The sequence below is a fragment of the Limulus polyphemus genome, unplaced genomic scaffold (genome assembly GCF_000517525.1).
Source record: "Limulus polyphemus unplaced genomic scaffold, Limulus_polyphemus-2.1.2 Scaffold1228, whole genome shotgun sequence".
Taxonomy (NCBI): Eukaryota; Metazoa; Arthropoda; class Merostomata; order Xiphosura; family Limulidae; genus Limulus; species Limulus polyphemus.
Window position 1 is genome coordinate 120,867 of NW_013666838.1, and position 20,912 is coordinate 141,778.

General features: G+C 35.8%; 1 protein-coding gene across 2 annotated transcripts in view; it reads left to right on the plus strand.

The window, feature by feature from the left end:
- LOC106462699 (protein roadkill-like) overlaps positions 1-20,912 on the plus strand; it is a 69,640-nt gene that overhangs the window by 31,815 nt on the left and 16,913 nt on the right. Inside the window, exon 3 of one of the 2 annotated variants that reach the window (XM_013922644.2) lies at positions 4,421-4,550. The exons of the other annotated variant lie outside the window; for it this stretch is intronic. Coding sequence (XP_013778098.1) covers positions 4,470-4,550 — 81 coding nt within the window. The 5' untranslated portion in view covers positions 4,421-4,469. The remainder of the gene's footprint in view (positions 1-4,420; positions 4,551-20,912) is intronic. 2 annotated transcript variants of the gene reach the window in all.

Genomic DNA, 20,912 nt, shown 5'->3' on the forward strand with positions numbered 1-20,912 from the left:
CAATTTTTTTTTTAACTCGGTTAACTTTTCTGCCAGCCCCCCAATGGCATAGCGGCATGTCTGCGGACTTACAACGCTAGAACCACGAGTTTCGATACTCGTGGTGGGCAGAGCACAGATAGCCCATTGTGTAGCTTTGTGCATAATTCCAAACAAACACACTTTTCTGCCTCCACCACCCTTGAAGGCAGCTCATTCCAAAAGCAAACCACCCTGTTTCAAAAGTAATACTGTAGCTATATTTATATGTGATAATAGCAAAGGAAATCTAAGGTATAATCTTTTCTTCTTCTTCTTCCCTCCGTTGCTGTAGCTCTTTCTTTTATTAGGAGGGTAGCTTTACTTATTTATGTGGGGGAGATCGTTGAATCCACAGTTTAGATACGGATTTCATTGCTTTTATTAAATAATATAAATACACTGACAAAGTAATACAAATGCGTCGAGTTAGTTAGTAGTTAGAGTTCATGCCCAGGTTGCGTTAGTCCTATACTTGCTCGGTTAATATTAAATTCTTGATAGCGCCGTATTACGCTATAGATTTCCAAATATATTATTTTGGGTGAGTATAGAAAATCCTCATCGGTCTAAATTGTGTAGCTATGTACGACGGGAACGCATGATTGGAGGAAGTTGACCCCGTCAAAAGCGACTGCTCTCGTGCTTTCACCTGCCATGGCCTCGTTCATTACCTCTTGCTGTTTTTATCTTGCGACGTGATTGGGTAGAATAATCGTGCGCGGTATGCGTGTGGAATTGAGAGTTTGGGGGTTGCCCTTCATAGAATATATATATATATGTCACCTTGTTAAAAGAAGTCCAAGTAAATTAACTGTTGAATAGAACGAACAACAAATTTAGTTTCGAAGCCTCTGTAAAATTATCCCAAAGACGCACAAAACAAGTATATATAATAGTAGGAGTTCCATCCAGTTATCTTGGTGGTGCTGTTGTTGTTGTCTATTCTCATTCAGCATACTATTTCGAAATAAATGGCACAACAACCTGCTGTGCTATGGGTGAAACGAAACAATGGAGATTGTGAAAACGTAAAATTAAAGGGTATAAGAAACGTTTAAGTATAATAGTCACCACCCTTGCTTTACGGGGGGGGAACCAATTTTCACCGGAGCTGATTATTTACCTGTAAGCTCCGTGGTGAACCACCTTCGACAGCAGCTTGAACCCGTGGGTGCGACGTTTTGGGGGATGGATAGATAGAAGTGTGACCGGAGGACAATGACATATGAGTAGATAAAAGAAATCCACCCCTAATGCTGTGCTGAAAAATTTCCTGAACGCTTTCCGGTTTTTGGATTAAAATATTTCATTTGTTATTGTCTACATCTTTGCAAATGACATTTTTGGTGTATGATGCATATTAGTAAAAGTTTCGAAGGACATGACCTCGAATGACCTCAGAGACATCACCACAGGGTTGGACCACATCAACTCATTGCATACCACTATCGATAGGCCCTGTAGTAGAGGTCTGGAGTTCGGAGCTGACGAGCAGGGTTCGAATTCCTCAAAATATCCCTCATTCGTGGGCGCATGAATCTCCTAGCGTGGGTGGAAGGGTTCTTCGGGTTGTCAGTAGTTCAAAATTAGGGACGGTGGTAGAAGCTTTGCGATAAATACAAAATACAAACAACGAACATATAAACACTTATCTCCGTTTAGCTGAGATAAATGAAAGAAACAAATTTTACGTGCAGCTCTGAAGTGAAACTCTTTTCGCGTATTATGTACCTCCATTAACGTATTTATAAGCATAAATGACATCCAAGTATTAAAGAGACAACCTGTATTAAGTATGGGAAGAAATGAACAGGTACTAACACTTAATTTGAAAGATTATAGAAATTTATTTTTGATAACGCCCCCTATTTTATTTTATTTTTTTCAGACTGAAATAAATAAATAAATAAATAAAAAGTTTAAATCAGATGTATCATTCCAACATCATTAACTTTTTTGGAAAGTACAAGGACTACTAGTTACAAAACTTACCATTTAATTCTGGTATTACATGTCTTATTACAATATTACATATTGTAGCGACACCTGGAATGGTACCAGTTTCCAATGTTGCTGAAAATTTTTTTAAAGATATTATATGTTATATATCAATTAAAACACTTGTAAGTACTTAAATTACTTGTAAATTGATTATTTTCACAAGGTTATAAAATGTTTTACAGTTGACCAATTTTCTCGTGTCGTACTTTGTGTTGCTGTCAATGTAACCTTACGCTCTAGTTACATATTTATTTGCTGTATAATGAAACATTTGCAGAATTGGATTAAGTTCTTGGAAAACTTAACCATGCAGTACCCGTATGTTATTGTTACTACACACTTAGCGTGCGCACAAAAGGATTGTTTGTTTGTTTTGAATTTCGCACAAAGCTACACGAGGGCCATCTGTGCTTTTCTCACCGTAGGTATAGAAACCCGATTTATAGTGTTAAAATCTACAGACTTGTCGCTGAGCCACCGTGAGGCTCATTTAGATGAAGAATGATTTGGTTTGAATTTCACGCAAAGCTACACGAGGGCTATCTGCGCTAGACGTCCCTAATTTAGCAATGTAAGACTAGAGCGGAGGCAGCTAGTCATCACTACCCACAGCCAATTCTTGGGCTACTCTTTTACCAATGAATAGTGGGATTGACCGTCACATTATAACACCCCCCACGGCTGAAAGGGCGAGCATGTTTGGTGGGACGGGGATTCGAACCCGCGACCCTCAGATTACGAGTCGAGCGCCCCCTAACCACCTGGCCATCACATAAAAGGAACGAATAACATGTAGCGCACAATAGTTTAATAACTGTATGACAAGTGTAGGATACGAACAAACGTTTATTTAAAGTACTTTCAAATCTAAGCAAGTTCCATTCAGATTCGGGTACATCTTGCCCGGCTATTTCAAATACATATTTGGTGTAGAACAAATATTTTTACGCTTTTTTTTTTCGCGAGAAAGTAATCTCGTTTCTTTATTTGCAACATCGAAATTAAAAAGAAACATGGATTCTTAATCAGCTACCTTTGTATTAATACGTAACAGCTGCAAGTTTACGGAGTTACAACGCTTCAATCCGGGGTTCGATTCCCCGCAGTGGACACGGCAGGTAGCCCAATCTGGCTTTGCTATAAAAAAACAAAACAAAATAGCTGCATAAGTCATTGTGTATAAGCGTTTTCGATGGTAGGTCGTCATAGTTAATCGCTTACGAAGCTCGTAAAGAACTGAGTAACAAAATCGGTATTAGGTATTGTTTTGGCGTCTGTAATTATTATGGACTCTAAAGTTTATATAAGTAGTTGACAAAGTAGTGATCAGACACACAAAAAAAAAGTATGACGATAATGTTTTAATAAAAATTTAAGGAAAGATTGTGTTGTTTTTGTTTCTTGTTCTGGTAAATTATAAATCACGGTTGTTGTATCTGTACTAATGGGACCAGTGATAATGGATTTTCTTAACTTTTCATTAAGTAACTTGAAACGTGTGAACCTCCTTATTTTGAAACCATAATTGGCACTGTCGGATCCTGTTTAGGTTAGTCTTAGCTAAGAATCCTAAAGTTAAGGTCATGATAAAGCACATTATGTTGTTCAGGAATAGACATGTGTGGGGTGGCGCTCATGGTGTTAGCTTTGTGTCTGTGTGTATAAGTACACATACATATGACTGTAGTTAAAAGGACTGTTGACGTATGCTGGAAGGAGGACATGTAGAAACCATAATTTATTTGCATATGATTGTTTGGTGATAGTGGAAAACCATGAACACCGTGGAAGTATTCCTTAACTATTCTATGTGTGTATATATACATATTAATTAATACTGGTTAAATTAATTAGCAGCCTAAGTTTCGCTTTAATGTGGTTTCACATTGTGTAGAGAATATATACATATCCGTACTGTTGCACCAGTAAGTCTGTTTATGTTACATTCCGCTTCGCACTGTTCAGAATATGTATACATACCCGTACTGTTACACCAGTAAGTTTGTTTATGTTACATTCCGCTTCGCATTGTTTAGAATACGTGTACATATTCGTACTGTTGCACCAGTAAGTTTGTTTATGTTACATTCCGCTTCGCATTGTTTAGAATACGTGTACATATTCGTACTGTTGCACCAGTAAGTTTGTTTATGTTACATTCCGCTTCGCATTGTTTAGAATACGTATACATATCCGTACTGTTGCACCAGTAAGTCTGTTTATGTTACATTCCGCTTCGCACTGTTTAGAATATGTATACATATCCGTACTGTTACATCAGTAATTTCGTTTGTTACATTCCACAGTGTTACTTAAGTCCTAGAAATAAACCTTACTATATGTTTGCTTATATCTTGACACGTGTTTTCATTTTTTTTCCGTTTTTTTTTCTTTTTAGGAGGAATCTAATACCCACCGCCCCTTAACGTGTATATAGTGTAGTTAGAATGGCCGTGTCAGTTGTCCCTTCCCCACCTCCAAATAATGAAGCTAGCACCCCTGTGGCCGAGAGTTGGTGTTACACTCAGGTTTGTATATAAAACCTAAACACAACTAATATAATAATGAATTTTTTGTATACTGTCTATTACAGTTTTCGACAGGTTTACTTAAAATGATTCATGTTGTATTCTATCTGGCTTCATCCATATTGATTAAGTGCCAGTGTCTAGCTTATGGGTAGAATTAATGCAATCTGTTATTCTTCAGTAACGTTGAGTAATTGTAGTTTAGACTAAGAAGTTAACGTATCAAACGCACGTGGTTTGTATAGTAACAGTTGTTACGGAAATTATGGCAAACCAAATACCTTGTTCTGTCCCGAAAAGAGTCTGTGGAAAAACCGAGTATGATGTTGTTGTTTTTATACATTAACGTTTCTCTGTTTTTGTCTCGTATCCAGGGGTGAAATTCTCAAAAAAAAAAAAAGTAGAGATATTCAAGTGGGTGAAGTGGACCTGTTTTTGAAAAAAAAAAATCTACGTGTAAACATAGATTTACGACAAAGCAACTCAAATAAGTCCCGGTACTAGTACCGCCTTAAAAGATAAGTTCCGGTGCTCAGTACCGGTGAGAACCGGTAGAATTTCATCCACTTCTCATATCTGACTAACTCTTTAGTTAAGTCGCAATTCTTGTTTCATTCCTGATATGCGAGCGTGTGATATATATTTTCATTATAGAATTAATTAATTAATTATCGTTTTTGGATGTAAGAATAACTAATTGTGCTTGATGCTGGATGTTTATTTGTTTTTTGTCTAACGTGTAATTCTGTAGACTTTCATCAACACAAGCTTCTAAAAACATTGTAATATAACCATCATCATTCGTGTCACTCAGTTTCTGTTCACTGAATGCCTATTACTGTGATTATGTTTTGACGAAAAGTCAGAAAAGCCGAACATGGCCCCTGGTTTAGCGTTCCGGGCTGCGGGTCAGAAAGCCCAAGGCTCGAGTCAGAGTATGTGACTGAACGCGTTCCACGCTATAGTTATGGGGGCTTCATAAATGAGAGTCAGTCCCGATATTCATATGGGAATAGCCACTAGTTCCAAATTAAGGGTGGTTATGTTTGAACCTAGTGGTCTCAGATCTAACCGTTTAATCCATATGTCGCATAAAGTGCCGTTCAGAATGAAAATATCAAATACCGCAAGTTATAACATCAAAACATAAAAGTTTATTACGATTTTCATTTATTATGCCCTATTATGTGAATTACACATTTATCATTACCTGTATGTAGCAAAGGCGTCGTGTTCTGAGATTCTTATAAGGCCACTTGGGCGCGGGTTTGCCTTGCTGTGGAGCTCTGTTTCGGAGCTGACGAGCCAATTCGAATCTGTGTGCTACTATAAAATGTTACCTGTACTTTAAACTGTGGGTACGTTACAAGAGTGACAGTCGATCCCGTAGCGTCGTTAGTGGATGGTAGGGTGCTGATGGACTGTGTTTCGGAGCTGACGAGCCATTTCGAATCTGTGTGCTACTATAAAATGTTACCCGTACTTTAAACTGTGGGTACGTTATAAGAGTAACAGTCGATCCCGTAGCGTCGTTAGTGGATGGTAGGGTGCTGATGGACTGTGTTTCGGAGCTGACGAGCCAATTCGAATCTGTGTGCTACAATAAAATGTTACCCGTACTTTAAACTGTGGGTACGTTATGAGAGTGACAGGGGGGGTGTTATAATGTCAATTGACGGTCAATCTCACTATTTGTTGGTACAAGAGTTGGCGGTGTGTGGAGATGACTAACTGCCTTCCCTCTAGTCTTACACTGCTAAATTAGGGACGGCTAGCGCAGATAGCCCTCGTGTAGCTTTGCGTGAAATTCAAAACAAACAAACTGTAAAAACAAAATAAGATAAACTCTTTGAGACGGAACGCGTCTCCCGCAGGGACAGCTGTAAGTCTTCGGATTTAGACATCTAAAATCAGGGGTTCGATTCCCCTCGGTGTACACAGCAGATAGCCCGATGTGGTTTGGCTATAAGAAAAACACAAGGAACACGTTCTAGCTGTATATTCATATAAGACACATGTAGTCGTATTGAATAAGGGAAATAGCCTGACTTTTTTCTTTCTTTTTTTCGTACTGATGCAGATTTCCTGTTGCACACGTCTGCGGATTAACCTGGATTAGGACCTGTTATATAGACACAACCCAAATTATAAATACACTTATGACTGCATCTTTATCACTTTGTAAAGATGAAATATAACACTGGCATTTGACTCTGTGTAACTTACTCATACACCCACTCTCTATTAGAATCTTCATTGCTAAGTCCTGTCTCATAGTTGCTAAGAATAATTTGATGATATCCATCATTTCAACCAGTTCTTCTAGTTCGTTGGTGGGTTTTTCACCCTTCGGTTAAGTAGTTTGCAATATCACGTTCACGTAAAGCGAAACCCATACTATGACCAGCTGGCATGATTCATTTCGCATTAAACTGTGGAATTCAAATTAAAGAGAGAAAAAAATCACAAGTGATATGGATCTCGTTGAAACCCGAACAGCCTCAAACACGTTACTTTGAAAGAATGTAAAGCAAATTTTCACAGCTGGAGCATTGTGTTCGGTGAAAAACTATAACGTTTGACTTGACATTTCCCAAAGTCGTGTGAGCTTTGTTACGTGATCTTAATTAATTTGATTCAAATTACAGACAAGAGAACGTTGCTCTTCCTGTACAGTTTAGTAACAGAGATTAAACTTTTCACACAACGCATAACTGTCACTTCTGGTCAATAGCATCTCCAGTAATGGCCTGATAAATCTTGTGTTTGTGTAAGTGGTAATGTTTTTGTCAATGTCCGAACTCATTCGTGATGTAATTGTGCCTCTAAGACAATGAGAAATTACACACGTTCTACAGTGATTCATGTACGTTGAATCCGAAAATGATATCTATTTTTCTCCATCACGTAGAGATTTTTCCCAAAACGTCATAACGCAATGCATGAAAGAAAGACCACAACACGTAGTTTTGAGACTAAAAGACGTAGATTTCATAAAAAAAAGTCGGGATGAATGAGGATGCATATTCGTTTGACACCAATGTTCTTCCCTTTTCTTCAGTTTATTTGTATTATTGTTAACAAACACAATAATAATAAAAAAAGTTCATTGTGATAAACGAAATAATAATTTGATCGAAGTAAGAATTTTTTTTTCTTCCAGATTTGTAAAAAATCCTTACGTGATAGAAAAAAAAATTAATATTATTTTCGAATTCTACGTAGTTGAATTATGGAAGATCCGTTATGAAAACCAAACCAACTTTAATGAATTTTAAAGTCGCTAGTCTGTGTAATTAAGTAGTTGGTTGTGGATTTTTTACACCGTGTTTGTAAGCATTTTAACACAAACATTGTTTGTGTCGGAGCTTCAAAATAAAATGACACTGCTATAGTGCTTACTTAAACTTAGCAAGCTAAACTGGTCGTGCGATTTATCGCAGCAAAGAAAGATTTCATCTTTATTTTCGAGATGTCTTAGCGAGTATCACATGATAGTGTCGGCGGGTGTTCTTCTATAAATGATAATTTACTTATGTGTATTAAGCTTGTTTCACAAGTTATTTTAGAATTTACAGTTCTGGTTACGAAATGATGAAATGAGAGTATAACTGTGTACATTTTTTATCGGAAGAAACCCAATGTTTGGAGGTGATGATAGCTTATCGGCCACGATTTTATGTGCTTACTGCGAACAGTTTTTTTTTTTTTTCTCTCGTTTAGCTTCAAGAACAATTATTTAGTAATTAATTTAAAAGAAATCCCATTGTTGCGATGAATTTTGTTGCAATGATTAAACACGTAAGAAAGAGAACATTGAAATCAACAGCATTGTTCGAGTAGTATTTCTGTTAAATGGGGTCCCTCAACCCGGTAGACAAACTTGCCTCAATTTCTGATCTTTTTATGGACTGAGCTGTGCTGGTTGATGCTCTCCGTGCGGTTCTTGACCCCGTGTGGTGGAGCACGCTGCTCTGTATATAACTGGCCCGCCCGCGCCTTGTTGTAATTATCAAGATTGTGGACAAGTACGCGTAGACTGACTGACTGATCGATATGAAACCTTACAAAGATCACAACTTTTTTAGAACGGAATTATGGTTAAGCCCAATCTAAATAGGTTGTGAGTACTTTATTCTATATAGGCCACTACGGCAGCAACCTAGTTTTTATGTGTTTTAGGCCATAACATCCCTGCGTAACAAAAATTACAACGTGACTCAAAAACAATGGTGTCTGAGCCTTGTTTCATTCTTGTCATTGTGCGTGATATATTATGAGTTGCTGACAGTGCTTCATTTGGAGTACACGTGTAATTCCTACTGTTTGTGCCTTTGGTACAGTGCGAACACAAAAAGATTGACATTAGATATAATTTGTATGTCCACACGATGTTATAATGAAATTCACGCATACATGCAATCGAAAAGGTAGTGAAACAATGTCTTAGTTGTTTGTATTTAATTTCGAGCGACATTTCAGACTGTTGACTTCCTCAGGCAATGATTGTTTTGTAAAACAACTACAGGGCAAAAATCAACAAAATTAAAAAAACACTCATTGACGTAAATAACGATATAATATCACGTAAACTAATCATCATCACGTTCTATAAACTTGAAGATATATCTATCTATGTATGTGTGTGTGTGTGTGTGTAATAGGCAAGTAAATTATTTATATAAGAGAGTAATAAATAGCAACTACAGATAGTAAAGATGTGTACATAAATAATTATATTAACACGTCAGTAATAAGAAGTTGGGTTTAAGAGAATTTTTCATTTAATCCCCGATTATATAAAATTCCTAGTTTAAAATATTATCCTACACTGTTTTGTTTCTCCGGAAGTTTTATTTCGAGGAGCATGTTTAAAAAGGAGGACGCGCATGTCAATGACAGGATGATTGTCGGAATTAACTTTTCTAAATACAGGGAGGTCATTGTTTCCTGTGTGATGTTTCGCTTATTCAAAAGCATGTTATCTTTATTCCGTTTGGATACAATAAAGAGGCAAATACACAAGTGTATTGTTCTTTAACGTTAAAAGAAAATTTCAGTCTATTCACATTTTATTCGATTGAGGTAAAGTCACAAAAGTCATTTTTCGATTGAGGTAAAGTCACAAAAGTCATTCCCAAACCGCGTTTCCATTGATGTTCTTGTGAGGTCTCCATGAAACCAGTGATTCTCAACCAGGGATAAATTTACCCCTTGGGGGTAAAAAATTACATGGCAGGGGGGTAAATAATTGATGTACATGATGATTGAATAATAATTCAATTAAATTTCATTTTTATTTTTGGTGATACGAATGTATATTGTATATGTATATTTTACGGATGTATATTGCTATTTTTGTTTAAAACCTGAATAATATTTTTTTTCTGACCTTCTTGTTTTTCTGTCCCTTTATGATGGCTATGAATTTTTTGTGTGGAAGTAAGGGGGTAAATGGAGAAATACATCAAGCCGAGGGGGCTAATGATGGAGGAAAAGTTGAGAATCCCTGGTGTAGACTGTACCAATTGACTTTTAAATTTCGCTCGCGTTTGTGGCAACTCAAAGAGCGTTTTTAGTACATTACAAAGATAGATTTGAATATCGAGTTAATACATCAAAAGTCACGGGTAATTATTTAGTAAGACAGTTAAAAGCGTGGTGCGTCAAAAGGAATAGTGACTTCTGTTGTATTAGACTGTTCTGTGGCTTTTAAAGTCTCTTCGCGAGGGATAAAGAAAGGTACCCACTCACTCTAAGCTTTATGGTTTTGTTTGAATTTCGCGCAAAGCTACACGAGGGCCAACAAAACAACAACAAAAATGGACTTAAGAAACTTTGGCATAAACCATATCATTTTATTAGGATAACAGAAAGGATCATTGAAAGTTTCGATAAAAAAAGAAGTCGTTGTAGAGTAACCTGCTTTCTTCCTGTACAAACAAACAACATTCGATTGCATGTGACACAGTAATGTCAGGTTTCAAATGTCAATCTTGGGTTTAAAGCTATAACTTTTAACTGTGTGTGTGTGTGTGTGTGTGTCAGAAAGAGATAGCGAGTGAATGAGTGAAACAAACCAAAAAAAAAAACCGAGGACACGACCTCGATGTCCTGGTACTAACTTAGTCGACCAGTAAAGTTTTTTTAATAATTTAACAACCACCCAGTGTTACCAGATAGACATATTCAGTGTTATTAAACTATTCTCTTAAATAAACTTTAAATACAAAAAAATATCTTAACTGACCATAATATACTTATTATGCGTAATAACGACAGGTTAAGCACTTGTTTCTAATCTGCTCTAGCTTCCAAAGGCTGCTTAATGCTATTTAACACCTAATTGAACTTTTAAGTTGAAATTGAACTGCTTTTGATTTGTACGGACGTTTTAAAGCGAAAATGAGAAACATTTTAACCGAATATATATAGTATAGTGACAGTTCGTGGACATTTCTGATAAGGTTCGTGTCATAGTTCATGATTTATACGGATGATTTGGAGCAAACAACAAAAACATTTTAACCGAATATGTATAGTATAATGAGTTCGTGGACATTTCTGATAAGGTTCGTGTCGTAGTTCGTGATTTATACGGATGTTTTGGAGCAAACAACAAAAACATTTATAACCGAATATATACAGTATAGTGACAGTTCGTGGACATTTCTAATAAGGTTCGTGGCGTAGTTCGTGATACTTACACAATGTCCTTGTGTATTTCCTTACATACAATCGTCCGCATGGCAGCATAGTATGTTAGCGTCTACGTCATCGGGGAGGAAAAGATCAAAGTTGTACCTGATCCTACTTATCACACAACACGACTATATTCGCGCACGTACGCGTGGAGGTGGGGGGTCAAACCCCCTATTTTTGTGATGCAAAAACAATATGCTTGTTTAGTTATATCTCAGCTGGTTATGATATTTAACGTTTTCTGAAGAAGGATTAGCATTTTTTGGCTTGAAATAGTCGCATGCACCCAAACCATCGTAGCATTAGCATACTGATTGTGCTTCACACAATATGTGTTGTTTTTTTATCTCTACAAATTAGAACCCCCCACTTTTTCAAACATTCTGCGTATGGTTCTGATATTGTTTTAATATTTTAATACTATTATTTAAATAATTGTTTATTTGTAATTAAGCACAAAGCTACACAATGGGCTATTTGTGCTCTGGCCACCACCGGTATCGAAACCCCGATTCTAGCGTCGTAGATATATTTAAATAATAATAATGATGATAAATATTATTTTAACTTCTTTAGTGGCCATGACGATTCATAATGTGGTGGGAATGACGGATGAAACAAAACACACATCCACGTTCATTTTACGGGTTTGTAAAATGAGTATAGAATTAATTTTAGACACATCCACGTTCATTTCATGGGTTTGTAAAATGAGTATAGAATTAATTTTAAACACATCCACGTTCATTTCACGGGTTTGTAAAATGAGTATAGAATTAATTTTAGACACATCCACGTTCATTTCACGGGTTTGTAAAATGAGTATAGAATTAATTTTAGACACATCCACGTTCATTTCACGGGTTTGTAAAATTATATACTTATCAGCTCTGTGTTACGTCACATTCTCGAGTAATCGTTTGATCAGCTGTCCATTTTTAATTACTGTTTCTGTGATTAGCTACGTTTTTCAAAGGTTTGTATGTATAAAAACCGACGACCAGTGTTAAAATGTATTGCGTTTTAGTGTATGACGTCAAAAATTGATTATATATATATATAATTTGACCATTTGGGAGTTCCGATCTGGGTCGATAGTTTACAAAGTTTCAGTTTGTTGTCGAGATTTAAACCAAATTTGAGGGTTTTGTGTGTGTGTATATATATATTTAATTTTTGTTTGTTTGTTTAATTTCACGCAAAACTACTAGAGGGCTATCTGCCAATTTTGAAGTTATAAACTATTGGGAAGGCAGCTAGTCAACATCACCCAACGCCAACCCTTGGGCTACTCCTTTTTTCTTTTCTTTTTTTTTACGAACGAAAACTGTAATTGACCATGACATTATAACGCCCCTATGGCCGAAAGGGCGAGCATCTTCGGTGACGAGATTTGAATCAGGCCATGCCGAGTTTCTATTTAATTAAACAAAAGTTTATTACTGGTGATTCGGTTTAACTGATTGTTTGGAATTAAGCACAAAGCTACACGATGGGCTATCTGTGCTCTGCCAACCACGCGTATCGAAACTCGGTTTCTTGGGGTGTGAGTCCGCAGACATACCGCTGTACCACTAGGGAGCGGACATGAATGTGTGTGTTTTGTTATAGCAAAGCCACATCGGGCTATCTGCAGTGTCCTCCGATGGGAATCGAACCCCTGATTTTAGCGTTGTAAATCCGAAGACTTGTCGCTCTTGATGATTTGGTAGATCGAGAATGCAAAATAACTGGTTCTTGCATATAGTGGGCCGTCTGACTGTTATGTCATTTGTACTTCTCGTTAGAAATTAGATATACATAACGTTTTTCTTCAAGTTTTTCCCACGATTTTGTACGATACATTATCTACAAATGCTGTGAAGAGGATGGTTGGTTTAGCATATATATATCAAGTCGTACATTGCTGGTAAGTCGTTGAAAACAGAACCGCTGTAAGGTGCCATCCTCGAATGTTTCATACTTATATTTGATGAAGAAAAACCCACTTTGAGGCAATGAAGTTTGCAAACTGCTTAATTGGGTAAGGAAGAAAACTTTATTACAACTTTTAACATAGTAACCAGTGTACAACGTTTCGACAAAGCTTTGTCGTACCCGGTGATGACAAAATCTTGTCGAAACGTTGTACATTTGTCGGTGTGCTAAATTTGTAGTAAAGTTTTCTTCATTAACCATTCAAGCCGTCTTCAAACTCGAATGTTTGTGTTTTCAAATGGTGATGTTCAAGATTAACAGACGATAAAAATTTCAGCAATACTACAAACTTCAATCCAAATATAAAAGGTCGGATAATATTTGGATGGTCCATTTTGGGGTTTGTTTGTATGTATGTAATGTAAGCACAAAGCTACACAATGGGCTATCCGTGTACTGTACACCATGGGGGGGGGGGGTCCTTTGTGTGGAAGTTGAATAATTTCGTCATCGTTAATGTGAAATATTTATAAAGAAGCGGAAGTGAAATATCAGTACAATTTCCATTTTTTTAGTAGGATCACAAAACATCTGCACGGTAATTTTGTTCTTTGGCAGCAACGGTGATAATTAAATCTCCAACTAGAATTGTTACATTATAATAGAGCTATAGAATAGTGCGTCCTTTATCCTGACCCTGCATGAGATACTGGCAGGTCAGTGTTAAGGAACGAACTTTGCGCACCCCAGGTCTTTCACCTGGTGTGGCCACGTTCGTTGCCCGGGTGTGCGTCCTCTTACCCTCTTCCTATGGGCTCAGTTCACAAGTTGTTGTTTTTTGTTGTTTTTTTCCCCCGTGGTGGAGATATGAATCTGTTTAAAACACAAGTGACAGTAGCCTTCTTAATTTTGCGCAACTCATAAATATAAGCACTCTTTATATTCGATTAACTAATACATCAGTCCCAATATCTTTATTCTTAATTCTGTGTACCTCCAATCAAACCTTTGATCCAGTGGCGTACCCCTGATAAATATGACTTATTATAAAAACTAAGTCTGGTGTATATTGATAAAATGTAGATCAAAAGAAGTATTTCTAGGACTAGTCAGCAATACACAGAAATTGATTTCTGGTATGGAAGACGTTGATAACTCATCCGGACTTGCGCCCTCCAATTTTGAAGCATGAAGTTTATTTTCTTTTTAATGTTTTTCAAAAGTTCTCTTATACCCCCAGGGGTACGTGAAACAAAGGTTGGAAAACACTGGCTAAAACACGTATTGGTAATCTGCATCCATTTCTTTCTTACCCTTTACTATACTATGTATTTATAGTTTGTTTTGTTTTTTTACTTTTTTCTTCGGTGTTTTAAAGAGAATTATTACGTGTTACTTGAAGAAGGTTTATGGCCCGGCATGGCCAGGTGGTTAGGGAGCTCGAATCGCAATATGCGGGTCAAGGGTGCGAATCCCCATCCAACCAAACATGCTCGCCCTTTCAGCCGTGGGGGCGTTATAACGTGACGGTCAATCCCATATTCATTGGTAAAAGAGTAGCCCAAGAGTTGGCGGTGGGTGGTGATGACTAGCTGCCTTCCCTCTAGTCTTACACTGCTATATTAGGGACGGCTAGTGTAGATAGCCCTCGTGCAGCTTTGCGCGAAATTCAAAACAAACAAACAAACAGGTTTATAAAGCTCTCCTTATACAATTAATGCTTATCTCACGATTTATAATAAAAGCTATACATGCTTGCTTAGCAATGAAGTTGAGTACCATAATGCATCATTTCAATGTTTTATAAAAAGCAAAGTTTTTCTAACGATAAATTAAAATATTTTGAAGTAATTGATACTACAATTGCCTTGGACAACTAAAGTGGTTTTAACCAAACGCTGTTTATAAGATTAACCTTATGACGTTTCGTAGAATCATGATGTCTATTTTAGATTTAATTTAAACGTTAAACAATGCACATTGATGGAAGTTCTAAAAAGAAAGTTAAATAAACCTTTCGAACGAAGATACAGTGTAAATTGTTGAATATTCTTTCTGTTCTCTCAATATTCAAGTAATGAATAAATTCTGTTGAGTGTTTGCGCCCTCTGAAGGTGTGATTCGTACATTATGTTAGCGAGTCTTTTAAATTGCCATTGGCCCTTTATCTTTGAAATACGGTAATACAGAAAGAACCGAGAGCCTTGGCCCACAAACCTACTTTTTTGTACCACAAAGACAAGATAGTCGTACTTTGTTGCGAATGTAGCTAGATGAGAAATATAGTTGAGAACTAAAAGAGCATCATATATCTTTGTTGTTGTTGTTTTTTTAAGTTTTTTGACCAGCGTGGTATCTGTAAATGATATGATATAACTGTTATTCTTCGATCAACTTGATTGCAAGCAAGCGTCTAATCTTGACAGTTATCGACCTGATAGATCATAGCCAAACACGTCAAGGAGCGTTAGGACTAGCGGCCTTGGAGCCGAGGCCGCCTCTCGTACCGGCCGGACTGAACAAAACTTATTCTCAGGCTATGACAGCGTAGGTTGCCACGTTGGAGCTATCACGTTGCATCCTCTTTTTTGGAAAAAAATATTTGACTAGCTGTATGTAGCCTTGAGAAAACAGTATCTGTATTTCTTCTAATGAACCAATTCGCAATTTGAAAATCTGAACGAGTTTTATTAATTAGAGATAGTATGCAAGTAATAAAAACCAACACTGAGTAGTTAAAGTATGTTGTCTAGATTTGGATCACCAAGTGGATTATGGAATCGTTACAGCAATTTTCACGGGGGATATGTCCCCCACACTTTTTCAGGGATGGAGAATGTTTTGAAAAAGTACCCTCATGCATACCCTAGCTGCAAAAACTGTCACCACACATTAATTATATAAGAAATAAAGCTTTAAGGAAATAATTATTTACTCATTAGCTGATTTGAAGGTGAATTACACAAAACATAGTATCCTTACAAATGTTAAATTACATGGGGGGGGGGGGCTGTCATGTGTGTTTAATAACAAACTCTCTCAGTTATATAAGCACCTAACACAACTCTGTTGGAGCTAGAGAACTAACAAAAAGCTTGACTAAGCTCAGTTTCTTTCCCTCAGTCGTGAGATTAGAAAACCCATGCCAAGATCGTGTGGAAAAGAATTTATAAAGTGCACCTCTACTGACACCTTTCTTGTCCAACTTCATGTTACACTGCAGTATTGGAAATATATTGACTCTGTTTGATTTTTTTTAAACTGGGCTATTGTACATGGTGATTTTTTTAGTAGTCATGGATTTGACCTCTACAGTCTTTTAATGTCCTTGTAATTACAGTATTATTCATGCTGTAAGGTGTGAAGGATCAGTGCATTTTAGTTCGTTTCCAAAATTCCAGTCTTTTAATCTTTGAACAACATGACACAAGGCATGTAATTATAAGAGAAATTGCCTGGACACTAACAACATAATATAATAATTATTCAGTTTGACTAATACATCTGTTTCGTACATGTTGACAGTAAGCGTTGTATAACTCGTGTGATTTCCACAATTTTTTTCATTCGTATTGACGAAATTCATTTACCAGTAAAGATCATTATGAATGTTTATTAACATTTTAAAACACATTCTAACAATAAAAATAAGTTAAAACCAAATCAAAATGATATATTTGAAGAACTTGAAAGCTATTTTAAACAATTGTTCAACTGGTTAGCATTGACATCAACCACTTCTTGTTTGATAAGTGGGCGAAATACCAGTTTATCTGAGGAGTCCAGTAACTGGAAGAGAAGGTTGGTGTAAAGGTCATAATGTCACTCATTATCTCGTAAAACAAAAGAAAAAGAGACACTCATAGAAAGCAATAATAACCAAATGGAAAAATCAAATCCGCAATGTTTGGATTGTTGTGAGAACTGAGTAAGTACTTCAAGTACCAAAGAACATTTAAAAGCTAAGCAGTTGAAGCCAACTAGTTCACTGGTTTGTTACTAAATTAAAAAACACTTTTTAGTGCCTGTTGGAGAAAGAACCGAGTTAAACTTCATTTTTTTATTGACAAAACTTTAACACTATACTTTACACCACAGAAAAGTACATTATTGGAATGAACCAGTGAACAAATACAGATTGTATAATTCCTGAAGTGTGTTCCTTCTGCCTCAATAAAATCTTAATTATTGTTAAAATTAATGCTGGAATATGAAATGTTAGTTTTATGTGTGATTTTTTTTTTTTGCACCGAAGAAGAAATCCATAACATCAGAGAAAATTAATTTGGTATCTGATGTCATAAGAAAATTAAGTATTAATATGCCATTGCTTTTTTTATTCATACTTAACATCTATGTAAGCATATCAATGCGTTCAATTTGTATCTTTGCTATTTCTGTGCGTATCCCCTTTTGCTAGTAGGTAGGCTTAAACCAATCGGAACTTTCAAAAAAAAATTACATTCACAGTTACAGCTGTTCTGTTACTTACTTTAATTTCACTGTATAGTAGGTCAAAACTTTTTTCTTTTTTATATTATTTCTGAAAGTATAAAAGAAAACATTCAAAATGTTTCACGTGGAATACTTTTTTTTTTAATTTGGAAAATTTGTTAAAGATATTTCGTATTATATGGAACAAACATTTTCATGCTTGCTATAGCCATCAAGGCCAGTAACAATTCCTAGTGTCCTGAATAACAGTGTTTAAAAGCAGGATTGTACTGACATTACATAACATTTGTTGTAAACATGTATTGTCTGATGCAGTAGTTAATACATATGCTATTAATGTAAAAGATTCATGTTGTCTTCGCCAATCACAGACTTTTTAAAATTGAGAACAGATTGTATGATCCCATCAGTTGTTCTCTTCTATAAGCTACTGAACTTTGATTTCTTTACTAGATATGCCAGAATAATAAACACCACAATTTGGTCTTATTGTACTAATAAATTCTCAATTTTAGTTCATCGTGCTATAGCATGGAGATAAATAAAAGGACGAAAATAACAATATTTGGCACAATGAAACATAAAGCTTTATTAATTGAATAAGTAGAGTTGTTTAAACACTTGTTTAACAACAAATTAAAGCTTGGAATGGTCTATTCTTTCATTGGGATGTGTGTATATATCAGCTAGACTAGTTTTGGTAACACGTCTACCCACGGATGTCAAGAGCCAGCCCAGACCCTGGGGCGAGTAATATCATTGGACCCCCCCCCCTTTCATTCTATTTATTTTGCTGATTTGTCATAAAAGAAATTTAGGCGACAAATTTATTCATGAATCCATGAAAAAGCAGTAGCCATTTTAGCTCATTAAGTAGTATGCATTTCTAGTGAGCTTTAGAATATCCTACTGCCGGGCTCCTCAATAGGCCCCGGGGCAGCTGCCCCCCATGCCCCCTCCTTGCATCAGCTCTGCATTTACCATCATTCTTATCAGGGTAGTAAATATAGTCTTTTTCTAAAATAAAAGTTTTGAGACGGCTTTACTGGGTAATTAAAAACTTGTTATTATAAATGTATGATGTTTCAACAAGATTTTGTCATCCTCGGGTACATTTATCATTAAGTTTTTTCATTACCCAGTCAAGCCATCTCAAAACTTTAATTTTCTAAAAAAGTGTGTTCATCATTATCATAGTCTTTTTCTAGTTTTTTATTTATCCATGTAATCAATTCTAATTTGATTCAACCTTGTCATTCTTGAACTTTTTTAAATAAGATTAATTGATTAAAGGGCCCTACACTGTGAAAGAGGTTTCTTCACTTTGTACTAATAATCATATTTACATCCTATTACAATTGAACACTTATTATTAGACAGTAGCATGATTTTTCTTGTTTCACTTTTCCCCGATACTGAGTTTTCTTCTTTCATACTTATGCAGGATGTCTGAAAAGTCTGGAACCATAGGCACTTCAACAAATCTTAGAATGTGTTCCACTTGCTGTCCTTGTAATTTAAAACAAGTTTGGAGACAGCATTTCTGTTCTCTTTGGACTCTGTGAAGCATCAATGGTCCAATATTCATTGCCAGTTCGTTGTTTCAGATGTTCACTGTCCCTGATCTCTCTCTCTCTCTCTCTCTTTACTCTCTCTGTAGATGACATGCATTAAATTCGATAGCAACCTTCTTCTGGGATCAACCTTCTCTGTCACACAGCAGGAATAACTCAACCTTTTCATGCTTTTACAGTACCATAATCAGTCACGCATCTGAAATTTAAAAAAAGCTGTAAATCACCTATGGTTTTAGATTTGTATGGACAAGCTGTATTTCTTTGAGATCATTAGATAATGGATTTTTACCTCAATATTGCATTGTACTTATAAATTAAGTTGCATTGCTCTATACATTACCATACCTAATCATTTATTGATAGTTTTTTTATTCAATTAGCTGCTGCATATACCATCTTGGGAAAGAGAATCGGTGAAATTATAGGGAAAGAAACTGAGCTTAACTTTTATGAAATATTTGTTTTCTAGTCAAGCTTCTTTGTGAGTTCTCTAGCTCCAACAGAGTTGTGTTAGGTGCTTATATGGCTTTTATCATAGTGCTCAACACTAATACAAGTGATATTAACAAGGTGGATTGGTGAAACTGGCAGACATCCAAGGTAGGTATGTAGAGTCGCATCTGGCCTCGTTATTCTTTTAAATAAAGCTAGTGGGGTGTAAAGTTTAATTTGTTATGATCTTGTGCTGCCTTACTGGTTTACACCTAGCAAACATTGTAATAAATGCATTTAGTCCTCCTTTCCAAAGTAAATGACTTAAGTGACCACACCACATGTATGTACATAAACTTCAGTACTTTGCCAGTGCCAGTTTTTCCTTCCTTCATTTTCTTTTTTTTAGGGTTTTGCTGTCTGTAAGTCTTTCTTCTAAGATATAGTTATAATTGTTTTAAAGAGATGGCCATTAAGAGCTACAACATTTAACTAATTTATCACAAAACTGTCAGTGTGGTTGATGTAATTTTAATGCAGTAATTCTTTATGTAAGTTCTTAACTTCTCTCCTAATGTAGATCAGTAGTGTTTCCAATGTTTCTATAAACGTTAAATTTTTGAAAACCCATGTATGGACAGGAACAGAGGGATATCTCCAGGCAACAACTTGTTTCCTGCGAAATATATGAACAACAAAGTTCGTATTGCATGCAGTTTATATTGTTAATACGCAAACTGTTAGTCTGTTGTTGTTGGATTTTGTTTTTTCACCACCAGTAAGCTATCGTTGTACTGTAACTATAAAGTTTTTTAGGTATTTGCTGGAAGATATTATAGTGTAATTATGATATTGCTAATTTCAAATTAATTTGTTCTCTTTGCCTCAATAATAGTTATGAACATACAGCTACCTGACAAATAAGTGTATACATTGTCCTACGATACTTGGAAAGAAAACATGAATATGATTAAAAGACTACATAATCAGAATAAAACAGTAGATAATTTGGCAAACTTTACCTTCTTCTATAAAACAATTAAAGAAACAGCTGAATTAGTAAAAAAAATTTCACGCTACACAATAAGATGCAGAGATAAAATGTTGTGATTTTTTTTTACTATATTACTTTTATGTTTAGAACAAATAAATTCAGTATGCATTCTCTTAGAAATAAGTAATACACTTTCCAAAACATGTGAACTTGCAACTTCTCTGTACAGTGCTACTAAAAATAGATTCAAATAATAGGTTATCAACCACTTCAATTTATATATAT